The 22,849-nt window shown below is 39.2% G+C and overlaps 1 protein-coding gene across 50 annotated transcripts in view; it reads left to right on the top strand.

Moving 5' to 3' along the window:
- The window catches only part of NEB (nebulin), a 249,303-nt gene that overhangs the window by 192,511 nt on the left and 33,943 nt on the right, over nt 1-22,849 (top strand). For all 50 annotated transcript variants that reach the window (XM_049887235.1, XM_049887234.1, XM_049887223.1 and 47 more), the window contains 15 exons: nt 2,123-2,227; nt 2,383-2,487; nt 3,130-3,234; nt 4,269-4,373; nt 6,346-6,450; nt 7,925-8,029; nt 8,388-8,495; nt 13,460-13,564; nt 15,525-15,629; nt 16,061-16,165; nt 16,823-16,927; nt 17,018-17,128; nt 18,000-18,110; nt 18,531-18,632; nt 18,741-18,845. In XM_049887235.1, the coding sequence (XP_049743192.1) occupies nt 2,123-2,227; nt 2,383-2,487; nt 3,130-3,234; nt 4,269-4,373; nt 6,346-6,450; nt 7,925-8,029; nt 8,388-8,495; nt 13,460-13,564; nt 15,525-15,629; nt 16,061-16,165; nt 16,823-16,927; nt 17,018-17,128; nt 18,000-18,110; nt 18,531-18,632; nt 18,741-18,845 (1,587 nt within the window). The remainder of the gene's footprint in view (nt 1-2,122; nt 2,228-2,382; nt 2,488-3,129; nt 3,235-4,268; nt 4,374-6,345; nt 6,451-7,924; nt 8,030-8,387; nt 8,496-13,459; nt 13,565-15,524; nt 15,630-16,060; nt 16,166-16,822; nt 16,928-17,017; nt 17,129-17,999; nt 18,111-18,530; nt 18,633-18,740; nt 18,846-22,849) is intronic.

Genomic DNA, 22,849 nt, shown 5'->3' with positions numbered 1-22,849 from the left:
AACAAACAATCAAACAAACAATACCAGTCAGGCAAAGTAGCTAAGGACAGTGCTGAGAGATGCTAAAAGCTTGTTGTTCTTCTCATTGCTCTTCTGTGCAAAATTATGATCCTTGATCCTTACTTATAATTTTTTGGAAGCATTTCCCAAGGATTCTTGCCAACTTTATCCATAAAATCATGGGCTTGGAGTCAGCCAAACATGGATTCAAATCTTGGTGCTGTCACCTGTCTGCTGTATATAACTTACCTAATTTTCCTAAGACTTTGCTTTCTCAGATGTGCAATGACAATAATTGTGATAATTAAATTAAACTAAACAAGATAATGTATATGCCATTACTAGTACTGTGTGAAGCTCATAGTTGGCACTCAGAAAATGTTTGTTCCCTGTCTTCTTTTCATTGCCTAGATACAGATCATGTGAATGACACATTAGTTAGAATTAGGATGGGCAGACTTTCATTTCCTGTTCTACATGATCAAGGTAAAGGCTGCCTTTTAATGGCAATTAGATTCCCTGTTAATGAAATTAGTCCAAGGTAGATCACCAGTCCTTACCAGTTTTGTATCTCAGAGCCCAATTCCAAATGCATGGTACCCATTACCAGAATCAGAACCCCTAGAGAAGGATTACGCATGTTGAGATTTAAACCAAGCCAAAAGCTCAAGCCAGCCCCATAGCCCCTCAATTTAACAACATAGCTCTGAAGTTTCAAATTCAAGTTTCAGCAAATTGGAACAATATCTCAGTTCTGTGATTTTTATCTGAAATTATCATTCGGAGCTGAGGAGACCATGCTAGTTGGAAAGAAAGGAATACCAGTTAATGTTTAAAATATAAACTGAGATATTCTTAATGGGTGCTGGGTTTCTGTTTGGGGTAATGAATTTTTTTTTGAAACTGCATAGTGGTGACGGTTGCACAGTATGACAAACACGATTATTGTCACTGGACTGGTTGAAACAACAAATTTTTGTGATCTATATTTTACAATAATTTTTTTAGAATTGAAAACCACCTTGAATAAACAAAAAGCCACACTCACACATACACACACTGAGAAAATTATATACTGTCTTCAAAATCTATCCCCTAGGATAGTTTTAGTCTTCTTGGGACATCTCCGTCTTTATAGCTTCAGAATTACCCTTGGATATTCATTTGAACCCAGCTTAATCTGTGTCACCATGTTGCAAGGGTGGTCCCACAGTGAAATTTTCCTATTGGGCAGCCTCATTCTGGCTTTGTCAGTGCCAATGCTGTTGATCTTAATCTTCAAAATAGTCCAGTGTAACAAGGGTTGTATCTCGTGTTCAGGTCAGCTTATCTATCGTGCCTTTCCCCACATGTAGAGGTAAGTGATTTCATGGAATTATCTACCTGAAAAACAGAGTCACAAAGTCAAAGGAAAGATGTCTTTCCTTACGTCTTTCCTCAGCTATCCAAAAAAAAAAGACCTTTTGTTTGAGGTTGAAAACAGGCCATTGAGAGAAGTACTCGTCTTGTGTAGATGGGATGAATCTGTCAGGATATTCTTAGGTTAAAGTCAGAACTGTCTTCTCTTGGATACCAAAAAGATTAAGATCATAATAAAGTAAAATTTCAGAACTGCTTTGTGGAGAAGGCGTTTTAATACCAGGAGTTAGAAGCTAAATCTTTCTCCTTTCTTTTTGCACATTAGTATGTCCTGGGCTCAGTGAGGTTATGTTTGTTTGTTTGTTTCTCCATCGAAATGAGCCTTTCGTTTGTATCATATTTAAATAAGCATTTTATTTTAAGTAGTTTTGGATTTACAGAAATGTTGCAGATAGTACAGAGAGTTCTTGTATACCCCACATCCAATTTTTCCTATTGTTAACACCTTACTTTACTTTTGTCACAACTAATGAACCAATATTGTTTATACATTGTTACTAACTAAACCTCATACTTTATTTGGATTTCATTTTTTTTCCCTAATTCCTTTTCTGTCTCCCAGGATTTGAAATGAGCTTTTAAATCTCTCAAATTTATTCATGGGGAAACCTAAGAGAGAAAGCTCGAGAGAATTGAAACTTAAAAGAGCTCAATTATCTGACTTGGTGGTTTTTCATAATCTATGTACTTTTTCTCTTTCCAGCTACGCTACAAAGAAACATTTCAAAAGACCAAGGGAAAATACCACACTGTGAAGGATGCTCTGGACATCGTTTATCATCGCAAAGTCACAGACGACATCAGTAAAGTACGTCCCTAAACATTTCTGTTTGTGTTGGCTAAATAATCCACCATCATGTCTTTTTAGCATCTTCCCATTTCTAAAACTGTCTGGATAGAGATAGATTTTTTTATATTAACTTTGGGCAAGACTTTACAGCTGCCTTTGTATTTTTACCACAGGTGAAGTACAAGGAGAACTACATGAGCCAGCTGGGAATTTGGAGGTCCATCCCTGATCGCCCAGAGCACTTCCACCACCGGGCAGTCACTGATGCAATCAGCGATGTGAGTCTTGAAATCATCTACATTTATATACATATTCATATTGTGAGGGATGAAATCAAACACTGCATAAAAACTGATTAAACACTTAACTAGATTTAGATCTTGTGTATGGATGTTTAAATCATAAAACTAATTATTAAATAAGTGAACTACTTGGGTGAGAGAAGACTATATTCAAACTGACAAACCTAATTTTCTTCTAAATGTCTAATATCGGATTACATGATTGGAAATTATATCACTCATCTAGGAAATAACCTATTTTTGATCAATTGAAGAGACAATTTTTAAAACAATTAAGGCACATAAAGTGCTCATTTAGGAAGAAATTCCAGCTTTGTGTATGAAAATACAGCTGCAAAGCTAATGGTATATTGTCTAGGAAAGGATGCCTGTTAAATTTGAATTGTCTTAACTAGCATTAAAAATAAAAAGTTCTGTATACTATATAACAATATATCATAAAACGAGCAGATATCAGTATTACTGGAAATTACTTGTAAGTAATTATTTTGATACTTTATCATTCCATATACTTCAGGGGTCAGTGGTTCTATCTGTCCCACTTGTATAGATCCTAATCTACTACTATTTCGAGATAGGTTCTTAAAACTGTCTTTGATGATGTTCTTCTTCTCCCAGGTAAAATATAAAGAAGATTTGACCTGGCTGAAGGGCATTGGTTGCTATGCCTATGATACCCCTGACTTTAATCTGGCTGAAAAGAACAAGACTCTCTACAGCAAGGTATATCTACTCAAGGAGAAAGATCACATTCATTCAACCCACAGAAGGGATTAGCACTGAGGAAATAGCCTTTCATATTTCCATCCCTGTCCTTGCTTCTAGACTCTATGATTGGAGTACATACTCAATTGCTCACTTTCCTTAGAAATTTCTTTACTACTAACCTTGTTGACAATAGTCATTTATTTGAATTTGATGTCATCTCAGTAAAACTCCACAGGCTCTTCCAGAATTCCCTCTCTACTTCCATGTCACCGGGCAATTTTACCCTGTTTGAGCTGATAAAGTAGCAAACATAAAGCATGGTTGTTTTGTTCCACAAACTTGATGTGTGTCTTGGGGCAAATAACTTAATTTTTATGGGCCTCAATAAAGCAATTGGAAGAACTTCCTTTGAGCTCTAAAACAGGGGTCAGCAATCTTTTTCTGGAAAGAACTAGATAGAAAATATTTTAGATTTTGTGGGCCACATTCGGCCTATCACATATTCTTTGTGTTTTACAACCCCTTAAAATTATAAAAACCATTCTCAGCTCATGGAATTGTTTAAAAAAAAGATGGCAGGCTAAATTTGGCCTGTGGGTCATAGTCTGCCAGCCCTTGCTCTAAAACATTACGATTATCTGATTAATTACTAGAAAGCTATATTCAAATTAATGGACTAAAAGCTTTCTTCAAGTGTATATTACAATACCCTCAAAGTAAAAACATGATCATTATGATAATAGAAGGAAAGAAGAAATTGATTCAGATTTTTGACTAATAAAATACATGTTTGACATCCATTCCATTGAGGTGTTTTCTGGCGTGTTTGTGTATATATATATACATATATATACATATATACATACACCTTAGTTTTCAAGACATCCAGGTGAGTCTACCGTTTATAGCCTTGGGAGACAGAGTAAGAACTTATCAAATACTTGTTAGCTCTAACAACTAATTAACACAATTATATGATAAAATAAATGGTATGTCTCATTCTTAAGATGATCACAGCCTGCAAAATAACTATTTCCTATTTTCTCTAGTATAAGTATAAAGAAGTATTTGAAAGGACCAAGTCAGATTTCAAGTATGTTGCCGACTGTCCAATCAATAGACATTTCAAATACGCAACTCAACTGATGAATGCGGTACGTATAACCTGATCCAGTTAAGCCTACATAAAACAGCAAGAAATCCATTCTAAGTGTTGATTCACTTAGATTTGGAAAGACTCTATGATGTCGTCATCCAATGGGCTCTGCAAAAAACATGAATAAGAACAAGTGAAGGGACCTTCCAGTGTAGTGTGAGAGCCCCACAGCCATCAGCACCTCTGTTTGCACTGACATAGGGGATCATGGCTCTGTCAGCTATGATACTAAGGAGGTAAAGAATTTTACTATCAGCTGAACTCCTTAAATTGTAGACATTGGTTGAGCTACCACTAAGGGGATGGCTGTGACTCACGCATTCTTTTTCATTGCCATTGTTACTCCCCCTTACATTGGTACAGAAAAGTATCCATTTGCCACCAAAAATTTTCCTTTATGTTCAACCCAATTTTTCCTGGAACCATCTTTTCAATAATTGAAGTTAAATTTAGCTCAAGATCACTGAAATACTCAAACTATGAATTTACTTATAATTGAATGGTTTTATATTTAATATCTTATTTTCTGAGGATTTATATAAGATCAAAAGCAATGTTAGAAAATTAGTAAAAAAGTATCTAAAAATGAAAATGTAGTCAATGGTATATTTGCTTCAGTGTATGATTTTGTTTTTGTTTAATTTGATTTAGTTTATTTTCCTTAGATTCCCAGACTGGACACCGCTGAAGAATCACTGTCAGAAACTTCCTAGGAAGACAGTCTTGACATATTTTGTTTCTATTTTTCTCTTTCTCAAAGAATTTCCAGGTCTCTTTTATAATCAAGTAAATTAACTAGACTTAAGAGACTCTTAGAATTTGTCCAAGGATGTTTCAGTATCAGTTATGCTTTTTGATTCTCATAGCTTTAGATAGTAAGCCTGTAGCATATTTATAGCTTATTTAAAATTCAGTGTAAGATGCCGTAAAATCTAACATTGCTGGTGGCATTGTATTTAGAGATGGAAAATATTTTGACACAGGTTCCCCAATTTCAATGTCCTAAGGCAGACATAGCCCAAGCCCCAGCTTTCTCCAGGTATTCATCCTTCACCTGGTTCTCTTTGCCTCCCTGTTTTTATTATCCTGAATGCTTTGGGAGCTCACTTCTAGAAATGACATGGTTCTGGCCCTCTGGAATGTTTACCTTGGGACATCTTTGTGTACCCTTGAAGTTTTACTGTTGCTATAATTTGATATGATGTTTGAGCAGAAAAAATACAGAGCTGATTATGAGCAGCGGAAAGATAAATACCACCTGGTGGTCGATGAGCCTAGACATCTGCTGGCTAAGACCGCAGGCGAACAGATCAGCCAGGTACTGTGCTGGAACTGGCAGGACAGCCCAGGCAGGACTGTGCTCCGAGTTTCTCACGAGATGTCGTCCCGTCTGCTGCAAGGATGTCATAGGTTCTGCCTATGATATTGGACTGTTCTGTTTCAAAGTTCTCTGTCTAGCCACCCAAAAAGCCCGTAAGCTATTTGAGTGTGCCAGTCCATGCTCTGTGTCCTCATTTGTGCTATGGTGAAGACGAAAAGAAAGGCTGGGTCTTCCCACCCTTTCCCCTTCTGGAGGGCCAATTTGTAAACTGCAATTTCCCTGTGCTGAATTATATTTTAAGTTTTAAAAGTAAAAACAAAGAAACAAATTAGTGAAAGAAAAGAGACAGAACTGCTTATGTATTTTTTTATTTCTATGGTGTCTTCTTTTCTATGAGACAATTTTGGTGGTGACATAGGTGAGACTTAGCTGTATCATTCCCCATTGGCAAGGACTATGAATGGTTAACTGCAAGTATTGAGGTCATTCTGCTTGGCATTATATTTGATGTCTTCACCTATGAGCATACATGAAGACAGAAAGTATGTCTGCCTACATCTCTTCACTCAGAGGTGATTGGGATATAGCGCCATGTCCTTCTTTGTCTTCATAAGTCTCTTTTGTGCTTCACTGCTCTTTGCATGGACAGAAAAAATATAAATCTAGAGCCAAGATGCTTCTGCAACATGGATGTAATGAAATCCTGCGTCCAGATATGTTGACTGCCCTCTACAATACACACATGTGGAGCCAGGTAATGCCTGACGTGAAGAAGGTGGCTTAGAAACCTTTGGGTGCATTCACTTTTATGCTTTCATTGACTTCCTCTCCCTGCCCTGCTCCATGCTGGTCTCATATGATAAAGCTGTGTAAATGTCCACTCCTAGGAAGTGAACTTTGGATGTGGCCAGGCGTGATGATGCTGCAGTCATCACCGGCACAGTGGCAGGGGACCACCGCTCCACACTTTTGGAACTCTTAGTGAGATTAACTGAGATCCTTTCAAAGTAGATTTCCAAATTGGCATAATATTAATTTATGTTTTTTCAGTATTTTCCCCAAAGAAAGAGATTCCTTGGAGATTGCAGATCTTAAGTAAATGTGACAGCATTTTAGAAGGTCTGAATATTTAATGTTTTCATCTAATTTTTCCAGTGATCGATTATTACAACGGTACCATTTGGGAGGGTTGAGGATTCCAGTGCAGCTCTTTGAATATTATACATACTCGTGGCCCTTCCTGAGTTTCTTGCTGAATTTGCTAGATTCCTAAAGGAAACCTCCCAGCATATCTATTCTCGTCCACACTTGTAACATTGCTGCTAAGGATGCCTTCTTCCTGCAAGGCCCGTTGAAGCACACACCGCTGCCTTTCCATCACGGGATGAAATATAAATTTTCAGGAACAAACAGTGGTAATTGGTTAACTACCAGATACACTATTATTAAAATACCATTGTTCTCAGATTAAAAAAAGTTTTTAATCAGTATTTTGTACTAGCAACTTGTTCCATCATTTTAATTTTGTCATCAAAGCAACACGTGAAATAAGGGGGGTGGTGAGCTTTGCCTATGAACACTCTGCTGGCCTGAACTTTTTCTTTTCCCTGATATGATCATCAAATAGTTGTGCATGAAGTTTTGTTGGCTTGAAACAGCTTATGTGCATGAAAAAAAATTTTGTGACAAACACCAATGCAATTTAAAATATGATAAATTCTTCAGACTCATTCTTCTCTACTCATTTTTTTTACACCTGTATAATCTTTGATATGAGAAAATACTTTAAGAGATCATACGTACCTGATGCAAGATATTATAAGTAAATCAGTATTGCTCAGAGTCCAGAGAACAAGGTTTTAGTTCTGCTTCTAAGATTTCTTTGGTATACATGCCCTTGGTTCAGACCCTTAACTTCTCTGAACCTCAGTGTCCACGTGTGTATAAAACACTTTAAAATGTATAAAATGACATTTAAAATGTCATTGTTTTCTTTGATTATTTGCTCACTGTGTTATACCATTGCTATTGAACACAACTTTATATTAAACATTTCCAGTTAGGATTTACAGAGAATCCTACCAAGACACCATCTCCTACATCTGCGACATATAATAATCCTACTATTTGCCATACACACATAATTTCCCCTCAAGAAGAAAATTTGATTCCTTTAAGCCCTCTCTTCAGTTTCTTATCATTAACTCTTGCTTCTCTTTAAAATTTAGATCAAGTACAGGAAAAATTATGAAAAATCAAAAGACAAATTCACCTCAATTGTGGACACTCCAGAACACCTGCGGACTACCAAAGTCAACAAACAGATCAGTGATGTAAGCACGAGAAACACTGAATGGATTCTCAAATTCAGGGGGCATTTGCAAAAGTGTTGGGAGGGTATTTTAGATTACCACAATGTCTGCAAGACTCTACTACCATTTAGTGGGAGGAGGCCAGGGGGGCTAAATGTCCTGCTATGCGTAGGATTCTTCTTTCATAAGAAAGAACTATTCCAACCAAACTGGCAGACACCTCAGTGGGTAAACACTGGGGCTTTAGCAGAGAGCATGAAAGCACCCATTGAGTATATAGATTTCTCTTTTCTTTATGCTTGCTTTAAAAAAAATTTGTATTTGCCTTGTAAATGGAGAAATATAACATTGTATCTTTCTGCTTTTTAATCTCCTTCAGATACTTTATAAACTGGAATACAACAAGGCCAAACCCAGAGGCTATACCACAATCCATGACACCCCCATGTTGCTGCATGTCCGAAAGGTTAAGGATGAAGTCAGTGATGTAAGTCTCTCTCATCTTATCCTTTTTTTAATGTGATATAACAAATCCTGGTCCAGCTATCTGTTGCTGCATAACAACCACCCAAAAATTTAGAAGCTTTAAACAACAATCATGGTATTTTGCTCATGAGTTGACCGAGCACAGCCAAGTAGCTCTTCTACTCCACATGATGTTAGCAGACATCTGAGGCTCAGCTGGGCCAGGACATCCAAGATGGCTCACTCACATGGCTCATTAATGATGGCTGTTGGCTGGGAACTCAGCTGGGGTATAGATGGGAACCCCTACATGTGGCCTTTCCATGTGGTTTGGACCCCTCACAACATAGTGGCTGGGTTCTAAGAGGGAGGAAGTGGAAGCTTCCATGCCAGTTAAGTGCTATTCCTAGAACTAACACAGTGTCACTTTTCCCATATTCCACTGGCCACAGTGCCCACCCAGATGCAAGTGGTGAAGAGACAAGCACCTCTTCTCGATAGACCTTGCTATGGACAAGGTCACATTGAAGAAGAGCAGGTGGAATGTTGAGGCCGTTTTGGGAATTGCATTGTGCCACAAACCTTATTATCACTCTATAAGTTTATCTTGACTAAAAAAGAATAAGTCAGATGTTATGTTCTAGTAATATAAATTTGGGGAGAAATTATATTCATATGTATTCAGATAGATGGCTTGAGTCTGTGATTTAAAACTATCATAATTTTGGTTTATAAAGACAGACAAATTCAATTTTAAAAGAACTTCAGGGCTACATAAACTGCTGGGCAACAGAGAGCGTTATAAAGGCAGCTGCGAATATCTTATCCCTATCCCAAAGCCTTGACTGTGGCTGGCGTTCAGGAATTCTTTGATAGATGAATAAATATGTTCATACTCTTGACCCTGAGTCACCCTGAAAAATGTTAAATGCATTCAATGTACTATTTAAGAAGACATAAGTGTATAAAATGTTTTAGAAACATAAATAATGTTAAAATAATTGTTGCCACTTAAATATGAACATCAAGTGTTCATAAGCATTTATGAGGTTGATCCCTTCCATGGATAACAAAAAAAAGGATACCTCCATCTCCCTAAACTTTACTGATTATAAGAGTAACCTAGAGTGTTGATGAAGATATCAATTTCTAGGCCTTTCTCCTAAAGATACTGATTTACTAGGTGTCCCCCCCATCCCCAATATGTCTTGTAAATCCTAACCTCTATGCCTGTAGTTATAATCCTATTTTGGAATGAGTTGTCTCTTATATTAATGAGGCAGGATTAGTGTAAGATGTGTTTCGAGTCAATCTTTTACAAGATATAAAAGAAGCAAGCAGAGATGGGGGAAGGTAGATGCCAAGCCACATGGAGAACTCCAAGGAACCAGGACACAGAAGCTTAAGAGACAAGACAGTGACGAAGCCTTCCCCTAGAACCAGCACTTCTAACCTCCTAAACTGTGAGAAAATAAATTTCTGTTTGATAAAGCCACAGTTTGTGGTATTTTTGTTATAGCAGCATTAGATAACTAAGACACTAAGTCTGTGGTGAAGCCAAAAAAACTGTGATTCTTACGATCAGGCAAGTTTAGTAAACACTGCTATGCCTCCTTTAGAACACTTTTACTTCAGCTTTTAACCACATTAAAACATAGGGTCCTTCTGTAACAATTACTGAGAAGGCCCTAGGCTTGGCCACAAGCTGAAGTGGGTGAAACTAGAAACGTCAGACCAAGAATGGGGAAACTACCTGTCTCCTTGGGCCTGCAGTGCTATTTGTTCACCATTCCCTTGCCTCTCATCTAAACTCGCACATGCCAAACCTTGCTAGATACAGCTCTAGCAACAATAATAGTGATGACTGCATCCATCAATTCATTCATTCGTCAAATAATTATTGAGCTCCTATGTGCCAAGCATTAGGAATGAGATAATGAATGATACACATCTTTGCCCTCAATGGGTTCAATTTAGTGGAAGAGATGGACAGACAAATAAATAATTACAACACAACATGAGAATACCTACAATGGAAGGAAATACAGGTGTGGGAGCAAAGGAGGAGAGTAAGACTAACTGAGTTGGTGGGGAAAGGCTTCTCTTCCACCAGCAGTTTTTAAGAAGTTATGAACTCAACTGTCTGATCTGTGAAGGGAAAACATCCATGATTAGCTATCTACTTGGCCCTTTCAGAACAAGTTTAGGGTCATAAATCCTACAATGCCGCAGGTGAACATGCTCAGTGTGCCCTGGAGAGCTGGTTTTAAGATCTAAGATAGGAAGGTGCATCTCTGCATAGCTGCATCTTTTCTTTGTTTTTGTTTTTTCTTGTCTAGGGCCTTTTTATTTGTACTTTCTTTTTTAGTATTTTGTTATGTTTTTGGTGAAAGTTTAGATAGAAAATTAGGTTCTCATTTAATAATTACTACTATATATACTGTTCGGAGCCCTGGTGGTGCCAGTGGTTAAGCTTTTGGCTACTAACTGAGAGGTCGGCAGTTTGAATCCACCAGCCACTCCTTGGAAACCCTATGGGACGGTTCTACTCTGTCCTATACGGTCACTACGAATCAGAACCAACTTGACAGCAATGAGTATACATATTGTTCAGTGACATTAGTTACGTTTTTCACAATATGTCAGTATTCTCATTATTTCCATTCTGGTTGTTCTGTTTCTATTGATCTAGCTTCCCTCTCCCCCCTTATCTTCTCATCCTTGGTCTAGGGTAAATGTTTACTGTTTGGTTTCATTTAGATGATTATTTAGAGAAGCACAGTACTCACAGGTAATATTATTTATTTTATAAGCCAATCTATCATTTGGCTGAAAGGTGACCTCCAGGAGTGGTTTGAGTTCCAAGTTTAAAGGGTATCCCAGGGCAATAGTCTCAGGGGTTCCTCTAGTCTCTACTAGTTTCTCCCGAGGCTCTACTTGTTTCTCCCATTCTATGTGGGACCATCTAGTGTGTCCCTAGTCAGAATGGTTGGTAGTGGTAGCTGGGCACCATCTGGTTCTTCTGGTCTCAAGGTAGGTGGGGTCATGGTTTGTGTAGACTATTAGTCCTGTAGATTAGTTTCTTTTTTGAGTCTTTGGTTTTCTCCTTTTTCTTTTGCTCCGGATGATTAGAGACCAATAGTTGTATCTGAGATGGCCACACACAAGAAGTTTTTAAGACCCCAGACACTAGTCACCAAACTAAGATGTAGAATATTATTTTTATGAACTATATTATGCCAATGAACAGAGTGGCCCCACAAGACTATGGTCCTAAGCCCTTAAACCCAGTAAACCAATCCCATGAGGTGTTTGTTTACATCTAGGAAGTAACTGTAACTGTGCCCCCATGTGCTTTATTTTATATATGAATATATATGCAACACACATAAACATGTATATACATATACTTACAGAGACACTTATACATGTGCATGTGTATATTCATCTGCCTCTTCCTATACATACATATTGAAACCCTGGTGTCATAGTGGTTAAGTGCTATGGCTGCTAACCAAAAGGTTGGCAGTTTGAATCCACCAGGCACTCCTTGGAAGTTCTATGGGGCAGTTCTACCCTGTTCTATAGGGTCACTATGAGTCAACATTGACTCAGTGGCAACCAGTATACATGCATATGCATACATATCTATGTGTATAACACACTGCATTCTTTCTTTACAACTGATATTTTGTTTCCATCTTAAGGGGCAATTACATATGTAGTCATGGCTTTAATTTTTTTTAAGTTCTTAGTGTTGCTGTGGTTAGTTGCAATCGAGTCAGCTCCAACTCGTGGCAACCCTATGTACAACAGAACAAAACATTGCCAAGAGCTGTGCCATCTTCATGATCATTATATATTTGAGTCTGTTGAAAACCCTTAATAGGCTCCTATAAAAAATTATCTTCGTCATCAAAGGAGAGCAAAGAAAACCAAAGATACAAGGGAAAGATTTGTCCAAAGGGCTAATGGACCACAACTACCACAACCTCTGCCAGACTGAGCCCAAAACAACTAGATGGTGCCTGGTTACCACCACCAACTGCTCTGATAGGGATCACAGTAGAAGGTCCTGGATAGAGCTGGAGAAAAATGTAGATCAAAATTCTAACTTACAAAAAAAGACCAGACTTACTGGCCTGACAGAGACTGGAGAAACCCCGAGAGTATGGCCCCCAGACACCCTTTTAGCTCAATAATGAAATCGCTCTTGAGGTTCACCCTTCAGCCAAAGATTAAGAGAGGCCTGTAAAACAAAATGAGACTAAAGGGGCACACCAGGCCAGGGGCAAGGACTAGAAGGCAGGAGGGGACAGGAAAGCTGGTAATAGGGAACCCAAGGTCAAGAAGGGAGAGTGTTGACTTGTCATGGGGTTGGTAACCAATGTCATAAAACTATATGTGTACTAACTATTTAATGAGAAGCTCATTTGTTCTGTAAACCTTCATCTAAAGTACAATAAAAAATAATAATAAAAAAAAAAAGGGTCCCAGACAGAGTGGGATAAAACTGTAGAACAAAATTCAAATTCACAAAAAAAAAAAGACCAGACTTGCTGGTCTGACAGAGACTGGAGTAACCCCAAGAATATGGCCCCCAGACACCCTTTTAACTCCGTACTGAAGTCACTCTTGAAGTTTACCCTTCAGCCAAAGATTAGGCAAGTCTGTAGGCCCAACAATAACACATGTGAGGAATGTGCATCATAGTTCAATCATGTGGTGTATATGAGACTAAATGGGCATACCAGCCCCAAAGCAAAGTCGAGGAGGCAGGAAGGGACAGGAAAACTGGACAAATGGTAACAGGGAAACTGGGGTGGAGAAGGGGAGAGCATTGACACATCACGGGATTGGAAACCAAGTTCACAAAATAATTTGTGTATTAATTGTTTAGTTAGAAACTAATTTACTCTGAAAACTTTCACCTAAAGCACAATTAAAAAAAAAAAATTAACCTTGTCATTCTGTTTCCTCCCACAGCTGAAATACAAAGAAGACTACCACCGAAGTAAGTCCAACTGCACCATCAAGCCAGATGCTGTTCATATCAAAGCAGCCAAGGATGCCTACAAAGTCAATACCAACGTAAGTTCTAGAACCTTCCCCAAGCCTAATAATGGGAGCATTGATCAGCTTCTTCAGGACATGTGGTCTCCTTTCACATCTCTTCAGGTGATTGAGCTCCAGTGAGTCCAGATGAAAAGTTAGGCCCCAGGAGCATGAGTAATGACACTGAAAATAATGCTGGGGAAGAACAAGGGTGACATAACTCTGTGTCTTGATGTTTCAGCCACTTTCTTTGGGTCAGGTGGCTAAAAAAGAGGAGATTTACTTTTCAAATGAAGGCTGTCTTTTGCAAAGTGACTTTGTATCTTTTATTCCTCTTCCTGGGGCTCACCTCCTGTCCCAAACTCTAGAGCCTGCTTCTTCTGAAAGAAAAAACTGTTTAGCCACTTGGTGCTGTTAGGATTCGACCTAGACATTTCTTCCACTCAGATACTCCCTGCACTGACGCTTTTCTTTGTGGTGCAACATCTTAAACCTTCAACCATAGAAACAGTTGTATGCATTTAAATGAGCACTGACTTTTTAAAAATGTATAAATGGTTAGTGTAACGAAACCATTATTACCATAGCTGTTGAGTCGATTCCGACTCATAGTGACCCTATAGGACAGAGTAGAACTGCCCTGTAGGGTTTCCAAGGAGCAGCTGGTGGATTTGAACTGCTGACCTTCTGCTTGGCAGCTAAGCTCTTTAACCACTGTGTCACCAGGCCACTGAAACCATTATAATCCAACTAATTGCCCACTAGTGCCAGAGAGACCATGTGTGTACTAGGGCCAACAAAGCGAAGTGCCGTTAGGAACTGACAGGTGGCTTGAAGGTGGCCTGAGGATGGATTGGGTAGAGAGATAGATGTGGGATAAAGCAAATGCAGTCAAATGTACACTGTAGAATCCAGGTAGTGGTTGTATGAATATTGTCTATTATATTCTTGCAACTCCTTTGTGTGTTTGAAAATTTCCGTAATGAAATGAAAAAAATCTCATCAGATTGTACACATAAAGTGTTTGCATTTTGCTGTGCATAAATGAAGCCTCAATTAAAAAAGAGAAAGGAAACAAAGAGAAAAACAGAATGGAGAAAGAAATGTGACTGATAGTGCAGGCCCTCCCCAAGGACACTCAAATTCTACTTGCTTTGGGGCTAAACAATGCCCTTCCGCATCTTAGATTCTCCAGCCCCGAAGAAAGTCAACCAAACACACGAGCACTTCCAAAGCCAGACTGCTTGGATGTGAATCTCTGCTTTGCCATTTCCTAGCTGTCTCACTGTGGGCAGGTTACTTAACTCCCCTGGGCAGTTCCTCAGCTGTCTATTTCATAGGGCTGTTATAAAGATTAAATGAGTTGGTATTTATAAAACACTTAGAAAAGTGCTTAGCATGAAATAAATACTATGTGTTTGATGATTTTTTTTTAAAAAGAAAATTAAGCCTGAATTTAGAAATAAAAGAACTTGACTTTGAAGATGATTATGCTAGACTAGCACAGTTAGAGAGATTATAGAGTCATTTCACCTGGAGGCCTTTTTAAATTTTAGCCTCTTTCTATTTTGGAGTCCTTGGGTTGGCAAATGTTAACATGCAAAAAAAAAAAAGGATGGCACTTCTGTTCACTCAGAGATTCCTTGGAAGAAAGGCCTGTTGGCTTACATCTGAGATATTAGCCATTGAAAATCCTGTGGAGCACAGTTTTACTCTGACACACATGCGGTTGCCATGAGTCAGAGTCAACTGGATGGCAACTGTGTATGTGTGCGTGTTTTTTTTTTTTTTTCTTCAACACTTTGGGACTAGAGGATCCTACCAAATGACCTCCTGAGTGGCTGACTAGCTGCAGAAAGTGTACAGAAATTTTAATTGGGGCTCTCTCGTCTTACAAATTGGTGTGTTCAAATGCAAGATGAGCCCCTGTGTGCTGTGTGTTTATGAATTTTGTCTGCTGAATGAAGGGTTTCCTTTTCATCTCCTTAAAAAATAGCTGGACTACAAGAAGCTGTATGAAGCAAACAAAGCCCGCTGGAGGTGGACTCCTGACCGACCCGACTTCATCCAGGCAGCCAAGTCATCCCTGCAGCAAAGCGATGTAAGACAGTAGAGGCAAAGACAATCATAAGTCCATGACACACCTGAGAAATTAAAAAAAAAAAAAAAAAGTCACTCATAACAGCCACTGTGGTGGATGTTAACCCTACCTTCACGAAGAACAGTAGGCTTGTGAGGAGTGGAAGACCAGCTTAGGAAGCCGACCTAGCCGCAGAGCCTGTTATCCCAAATGAGTCAGAGCCCTAACTGAGGCTGGGGAGAACTAGGAGGGAGAGCAAGCTGGGACGGCTTTGTTGGAAAGGAGGGGCCCAGTAGGCAGTGAGGGGGCCAGGGAGCCCCTCCTCTCATTCTGCTAGCAAGACCTCATTAGTCCGTTCAAGAGGAACCTCTCTATAGATTTAATCAGATGCCCACCATCCTCTTGTGCCTAGGACCCTTTCCCATCTTCTTCTGCCTTTCTTCTGTTAACAGTTTGAATACAAGCTGGACCGAGAGTTCCTCAAAGGTTGCAAGCTTTCTGTCACTGATGATAAAGACATGGTCCTGGCCCTGAGGAATTCTTTGATCGAAAGTGACGTAAGTATCCAGTGCCTTCCATCTTCTGTACCACAGTCCCCAGGGGCACCCAGGAAAGGACAGAGGAGGGTTGCTCCCACAGGAGCTCGGGTGTGGGTCCTGAAATATGACCCTGTCATGACTAGACACCAGTGACATGGCAGAGCAGGGCAGAAGCTTGGAGAAGCTCTCACATCCAAGTGATCACTGTCAATTTATGCTGCACCCCAAGACCATTCACACAGCAAGAATTAGAAACCTGAAGCCCTGCCTGGATTCTGAATGGAAGCCTTCTATTTATTTTCTGTAGGTTTATACTCTTCTGATGTTGCAGTTTTCTCAGCTAGAAACAAGGAATAATGCCTTCCCAGGCTAGGAGGAGGGTCAATTGACATATTTGAAAAATGCTTTGAACTAAAGGTTCTATGCGTAAAGATTTATCGTGAGATCTATTTTGATTGCTGTAAAAAGCTTCGTTTGCAAGAGAAAAAGAAAAATCCCTTTTGAATATTTCCTGAGATTTCCAAACATCAAATCTTTCATTGAGTTTTAAGATTCCTAGTGTGTCAAAGGTACTGCTCTCCCAGCTATATCTAGTGGTTTGGAGGCTAGATAAAAATATGCAGGATACTCAGAGGAGCTAAAGAAATATTGGTTTTGTTTGTTTCACCCCTATAGCTGAAATACAAAGAGAAACATGTCAAGGAAAGAGGAACCTGCCACGCTGTGCCCGACACTCCTCAGATCCTACTGGCAAAGACTGTCAGCCATCTGGTGTCCGAGGTAACCATGCCGCGGCCCATATGCTCCGCTTCCTTCTCAGGTTAATGCCCCAGGCAGGTGCTTTAACAAGCTCTCTGTGGATTCCCTCAGAACAAGTACAAGGACCATGTCAAGAAGCACTTGGCCCAGGGCTCGTACACAACACTGCCAGAGACCCGTGACACTGTTCATGTCAAGGAAGTGACCAAGCATGTCAGTGACGTAAGTGACCACCACAGGACTCTGGGCAGCCGCTGTGCCACTTTTCCTTAGAATCCAGGGATGGACTGTAAGCTGCCTTTTTGCTTACAAATGCTTTCCTTTATGTAACTTTCCTCTCACCACCAATACTAATCTGTGAATCTTGAACTCTGGTTAAGAAAAAAAATCTAATATTATTGACTTTCCACTTACGGCAATTATGGTAAATGTGAATTTTGCCACAGGATATGTTATCTAGCCATGTGAGATGTTACTGGCCTAGTGTTAATATGGGGAGGAAGCATTGGCAGTTAAGAGTGGTCTTTCCTATCCTTATACTGCTAAATAATTTTTTAAAATAAATTAAAAAACGGTTGCAATCAATTTAATTCCAATTCATGTCAACCCCACGTATGTTAAAGTAGAACTGTGCTCCACAGGGTTTTCAATGGCATATTTTTCAGTAGTAGGTCACCAGACCTTTCTTCTGAGGTGCCTCTGGATGGACTCGAACCACCAAACTTTCAGTTTTAGAGAAGTATAATCACCTCTTTTTACTTCAACAGTCTCTGTCCATGATATCCTTACCAATAACGCTGTAGTAACTATGGTATTATATTTTGTGAGTCCCTTATGGCTCTATCTTAAATAAAACAGTTGGATTTTGCTTGTAACCAGTTCCCCAAAGATTGCTGGGTGGTTCTAGTGTTGGATTCTGGGACAGAAATTACAGGGAAGAACTAATTAGAACATGAGTTGGCGATCTAAGACTCAGATTAATGTCAAAATGGGGAACCATGTATCTTTCTGGAGATCTCCTCACAGTTCTTCAAGTAAATCAATTTTATTCCCAGCTTTCTCTACTCACACAAATCATTCTGGCTGTGTTTAGACAAATTACAAAAAGAAGTATGTCAAGGAGAAAGGAAAGTCCAACTACTCTATCATGCTGGAGCCACCAGAGGTGAAACACGCTATGGAAGTGGCCAAGAAGCAGAGTAACGTGAGTTCCCCCACTTCATGCTCTCAGAGTCCCCTTTGAGCAGTGGAACCTAATCTGGTGCCTGCGAGGGCTTGCTTCAGGGAAGGGTACCCCCACTTCTTCATCGAGTAGTTTAAAAAATGATGGGAATTGGTCTGGTTTTAAGTGAAAGGAGCCCTGGTGATGCAATGGTTAAGAGCTTGGCTGCTAACCAAAAGGTCAGCAGTTCGAATCCACCAGCCGCTCCTTGGAAACACTGTGGGGCAGTTCTACCCTGTCCTATAGGGTTGCTATGAGTCAGAATCGATTCAATGGCAACAGGTTTGGGTTTTGTTTCGTTTTGTTTTGTTTTAAGTAAAAAAGGTTGCCTGTGCTTTGTGAGAACTTTTTGAAAGACAGTGTATCACTCAAGTGAGTAATTGTTATCTTTCCCCAATAAAGGTTGCTTACAAAAAAGATGCCAAAGAGAATCTGCATTATACCACAGTGGCAGATCGACCAGACATTAAGAAGGCCACGCAAGCGGCCAAACAGGCCAGTGAGGTAAGGGTGTGCCTAAAATGTCCCCATTCCCAAGGCTACCACCAACAAGTCAGACAAGGCTCCCATCATGTGCAACGTGTTGCCCAATTTTTGTTTTCTTTGATTCAGGTGGAATACAGAGCTAAACACCGCAAGGAAGGCAGTCATGGCTTAAGCATGCTTGGTCGCCCAGACATTGAAATGGCCAAGAAGGCAGCCAAGCTGAGCAGCCAGGTAATCTGGACAGGCAAGCAGCCGCTCTTAGGAGGGCATAAAAAGAACCTTGCAGGGGGAAGTGATTCCCAGAATGGAGGTGCAATATTAGCAATCAAAGAGACACTGGGTCTTAGATAGCACTACAGGCTTTAAAAAGTTTTATCATGAAGTGTTTCCCACTAATCTGTCCAGCCCTTTCTGATTCTTCACGTTCCCATTTATGGGTATGTGTCTAGGTGTCTGTGTGTTTAACAATCTTCATGTGACAAAAACATCAGCACATGAGGTCCTACTGAAACTTCTACCCAGGCAATAAGAACAGCATCCCAAGAGTCTGATTCAGACTTGAGTCACCTGTGGGAGATTTGTTAGCAAGAGTCATGAAATTCTAACTTCTGGAATCCAACCAGATGCAGTCACGTTTAGTCTTTGATACAACATAATGTATATTGAGTGCCTGGGCTAGGAACTGGGAGGATGACCAAATGTCCTCAGACTACATGTCTGTGGATAAATAACTATAATTTGGTGTAAGTGTTTGATAAAGGGATACACAGGATGTTGAGGGGGAACACTTCATTCTATCAGATTTCATATTATTGGGAAGAAGATGGACTCAGAAATACGTTGACCAAAACTGGTTGCCATATTACCTATTTTTCTTGTTATTTTCCCATGATCTGCGATACCCCCATATTATCACAGGTTCTTAAACCTTAGCTCATAGACCCCATGATCTACCACCAGATCTCTCAAAGAAACAAGTTTGGGTTCCCTAGAACTTGAGCTCAAGAATATCTTCTCTTCCAATTTAAAGATGCAACTTCAATTTGTTCATTAACTGTTCTCTCAGGTATTTGCTTGAGGAAATAGTTTTGGGTAATTTGGTTGCTGTATGGACTGTCTTTCTCAATTCCAAAGATGAATTCCAACCTTTTAGAATATACAAATTAGTACTGCCAAGTGATAGAACCTCAAAATGAGTTTGGAGTTAGGAAGAAGCAGAAGGTTCGAATGACTAATTACAATATGATTTCTTTAAAGTTCTTCATTTAAAAAACCCGATGCAGTATATTTATTATAAATTAATGGAATTGCATAAGCATTTGAGAACAAGATATGAAATCACACACACAAAAAAAAACCTGGGGGAATCTCTAAAAGTGATGACATGTAATAAGATCCTATTAAAAAATTTTTTTCTTTAAGGTCATCTAATTATTAAGTTAAAAACAAAGAAATGACTTCGAGGTTGAAATTTTGAAAAAGTTTTACTGTTTGTGAAAATCTAGAGGCTTATATTTCTGATCATAAGTGAATCTTATGGCATGGAGAATGGGGCCCAACCAGATCTTTTTTATGAACTCACCTTCCTGGGCTCACTTCCTGTGAAAGGCTCACCTTCCTGCATTCATTCACGTCCTGTGAAAGGCTTGCCTCTGGATTCACAGTTTGGGCATCTTCATCGTGTGATCTCTAGCCCAAAGGGGTTTCCGCTGCATGTGGGGTCTCCCCATTCTGACTTTGCTGTCTTGCCGCATACTCTAGGTGGAATACCTCAAAGACCAAAGGAGAGGGCACGGGCACGGCGCCGCATCTTATGACACCCCTATGATGAGGCATCTTAAGAAAATTAATGTGCTCATCAGTGATGTAAGACTGGCACCAGCAAATAGATATTTCTGTCTTTCTCTTGTCTCCTTTCTTGGCCTTGGTCAGATAACTGACCAAGTTGCACTCTTTTCTGTTGATTTTGTGTTGGAACGTGTAGAATGCTCTGGAAATTTGTAAAGGATCTACTTTTGCACACTATCCTCTTTTCCTGCATGAAACTCTCTCTCTAGAACATGCCACTTGGCACAGGAAGATAGACTTGACTTGGAAATAACCTCCCAATATACTTTTGGTAGCTAATAGTGATCAACTTAAAAGATGAAATGAAAACAGAGAATCTCATCTTGAGCCACACAAAGAAAACCATTCATTGCTTCTCCTGAAGATATTTACCATTCTTCATACTTAATACATTTGGTATTTAATACAGCCTCTCATTCAGGCACATTTCGAATCAACAGGACTAGATGTTTAAAACTCTTTTACTCACAGTTTTTTGACCCTTTGTTTTACAGTCTTAAAAGCAAGAAATTTTCTCATTATTGAGCCTGTTTTTGAGTCTTTAGAAGCACCAACATATAGCTCTAATCCCTGAAAAAGAGCTGAAAACTTGAATGTTAGACTTTTAAATACAATTAAACTTTGAAAGGGCTACTAATTTAACATCACTTTACTACGCTACATTTAAAGTAGACTGCCATCTGAGCCTGGTAGGATTGTGAAACCCCGGTGCTGCTACTTGCTGATACATGGCCTTGTGCCATTGCTGCTTAGAGTTCCATGATTAAAAGAAAGGGGGGAAAAGACATTACTCTTCCTTAATGCCAACATGTATATGCTTTTACTACACTTACTGCCTTGTACACCATTCTGAGAATTCCTGAGGTCTTGAATTGGATGTGTGTGCTTATTTTTCAAAATGTATAGGATCCAGCCAAAAAGTAAGCTGGAAGTACTGAACTCAGATGTGAGTAGTCATGCTGGACTGCATTTCCTGGAGGCTTTCTTGTGGAGGAGTCCCTGGGTGGTGCAAATGATTTCCAAAGGTTGAAGGTTTGAGTCTACCCAGGGACATCTCAGAAGAAAGGCCTGAAGATATACTTCCAAAAAATCAGCTATTGAAAACCCTATGGAACACAGCTCTACTCTGACACACCTGGGGTTGCTGTTGTTGAAATCGTCTCAAACGCAACTGGTTTTCTGGTTTTAGTTTAGTTTTTTTTTTTTAACGTGACATGTACAGAAGAAAAAGAACTGAAGTGACACCGAAGGACATGATGCTCTTCAAATAAACATTTCTTCAGAAAAGAACTCTTATTTTCTAAAGATAAAAAGAGGACTTTTAGCATCTTCCTAAAAGAAGCCTATTTTATTCTCATCCAAGGAGGGCCTGTGTATCTCTTCTGCCCCAGTCTCACTCTGTGCTTCTGGTTTACTTTACTTTTCTGTGTTTTACAGCTCTTGGGCTTTTTCTTATTCTTATGGGTTCCTACATCCCTAGGAAAAGTCCCCTTGTGGTCCAGACCCCTGCTCACCACCTCTGACTTTCTCTAGTAGGATTTCCATTTCTTTCTTTCCAGAGCGAATTTCCTGTCAAAGAAGAACCATTCTAGCATTTATTTAAATATTGTCCTATTCTCTGGCGTTCCTGCTTCCTCTTCTGTGTCTGTCTCAATGTGCCTGATCATGGTGCTTTGTTCTGCATGCTTAGTTTTTCTATGCATTTCCACTGTGGGATTATTCAAAGTAAAAGAGTCTCAATGTTGTGAATGCATTTTCTCTGGTGTGGCAGATTTCAGAATTGTTTTTAGCATTTGAGTGGTCTCATTTTATGTCTGTTCTGATGGATATGTAAAGTTGTGGGGAAGTGAAGTCCAGTGCTGAAGTGTAAGGTGTACTGATTTTAAATGTCTACAGAGTGACATACCTGGGTTACTGGACTCCGATATGCTAACTTCAAAGAGTGAATCTTTCCTATTACCAGTAACAGAAACTCAAGGTTTCCTTGAAAGTCAAAAAATTAGCCCTTTTGTTTGGCTAACATCTAGAACTAGCTCATTTTTCATTCTTCCTAGAGTGAATCATTAGTAGAGTTCTACTTCTGGACTTAATTCTAGAATGTTATTGACAAATCCATCAGGCTGCTTTTTAATAAGGAAATGTTTGCCACTTTTAGTTATTCTGCTGAATTTCTTATAAATGAATCAACTTCCTTAGACATTTTACCTAAGTATAGTGACACACTCTTCTTTTCATTTGTTCATTCAGTCAAAACACATTTATTGAGCAAATATTTGTCAGGCATTTGACTTTTAAAGAAAAAATTGTATTTAGTCCTTTGCATAATCTTTGCATATAGTTTCATATATCCTAAAAGTATATTTAATCTTATTTTTCTAATTATTCTA

The sequence above is a fragment of the Elephas maximus genome, chromosome 6, assembly GCF_024166365.1.
Source record: "Elephas maximus indicus isolate mEleMax1 chromosome 6, mEleMax1 primary haplotype, whole genome shotgun sequence".
NCBI lineage: Eukaryota > Metazoa > Chordata > Mammalia > Proboscidea > Elephantidae > Elephas > Elephas maximus.
Note: the sequence above shows the minus strand (reverse complement) of the source record. Positions and strands in the feature narration are given on the sequence as shown.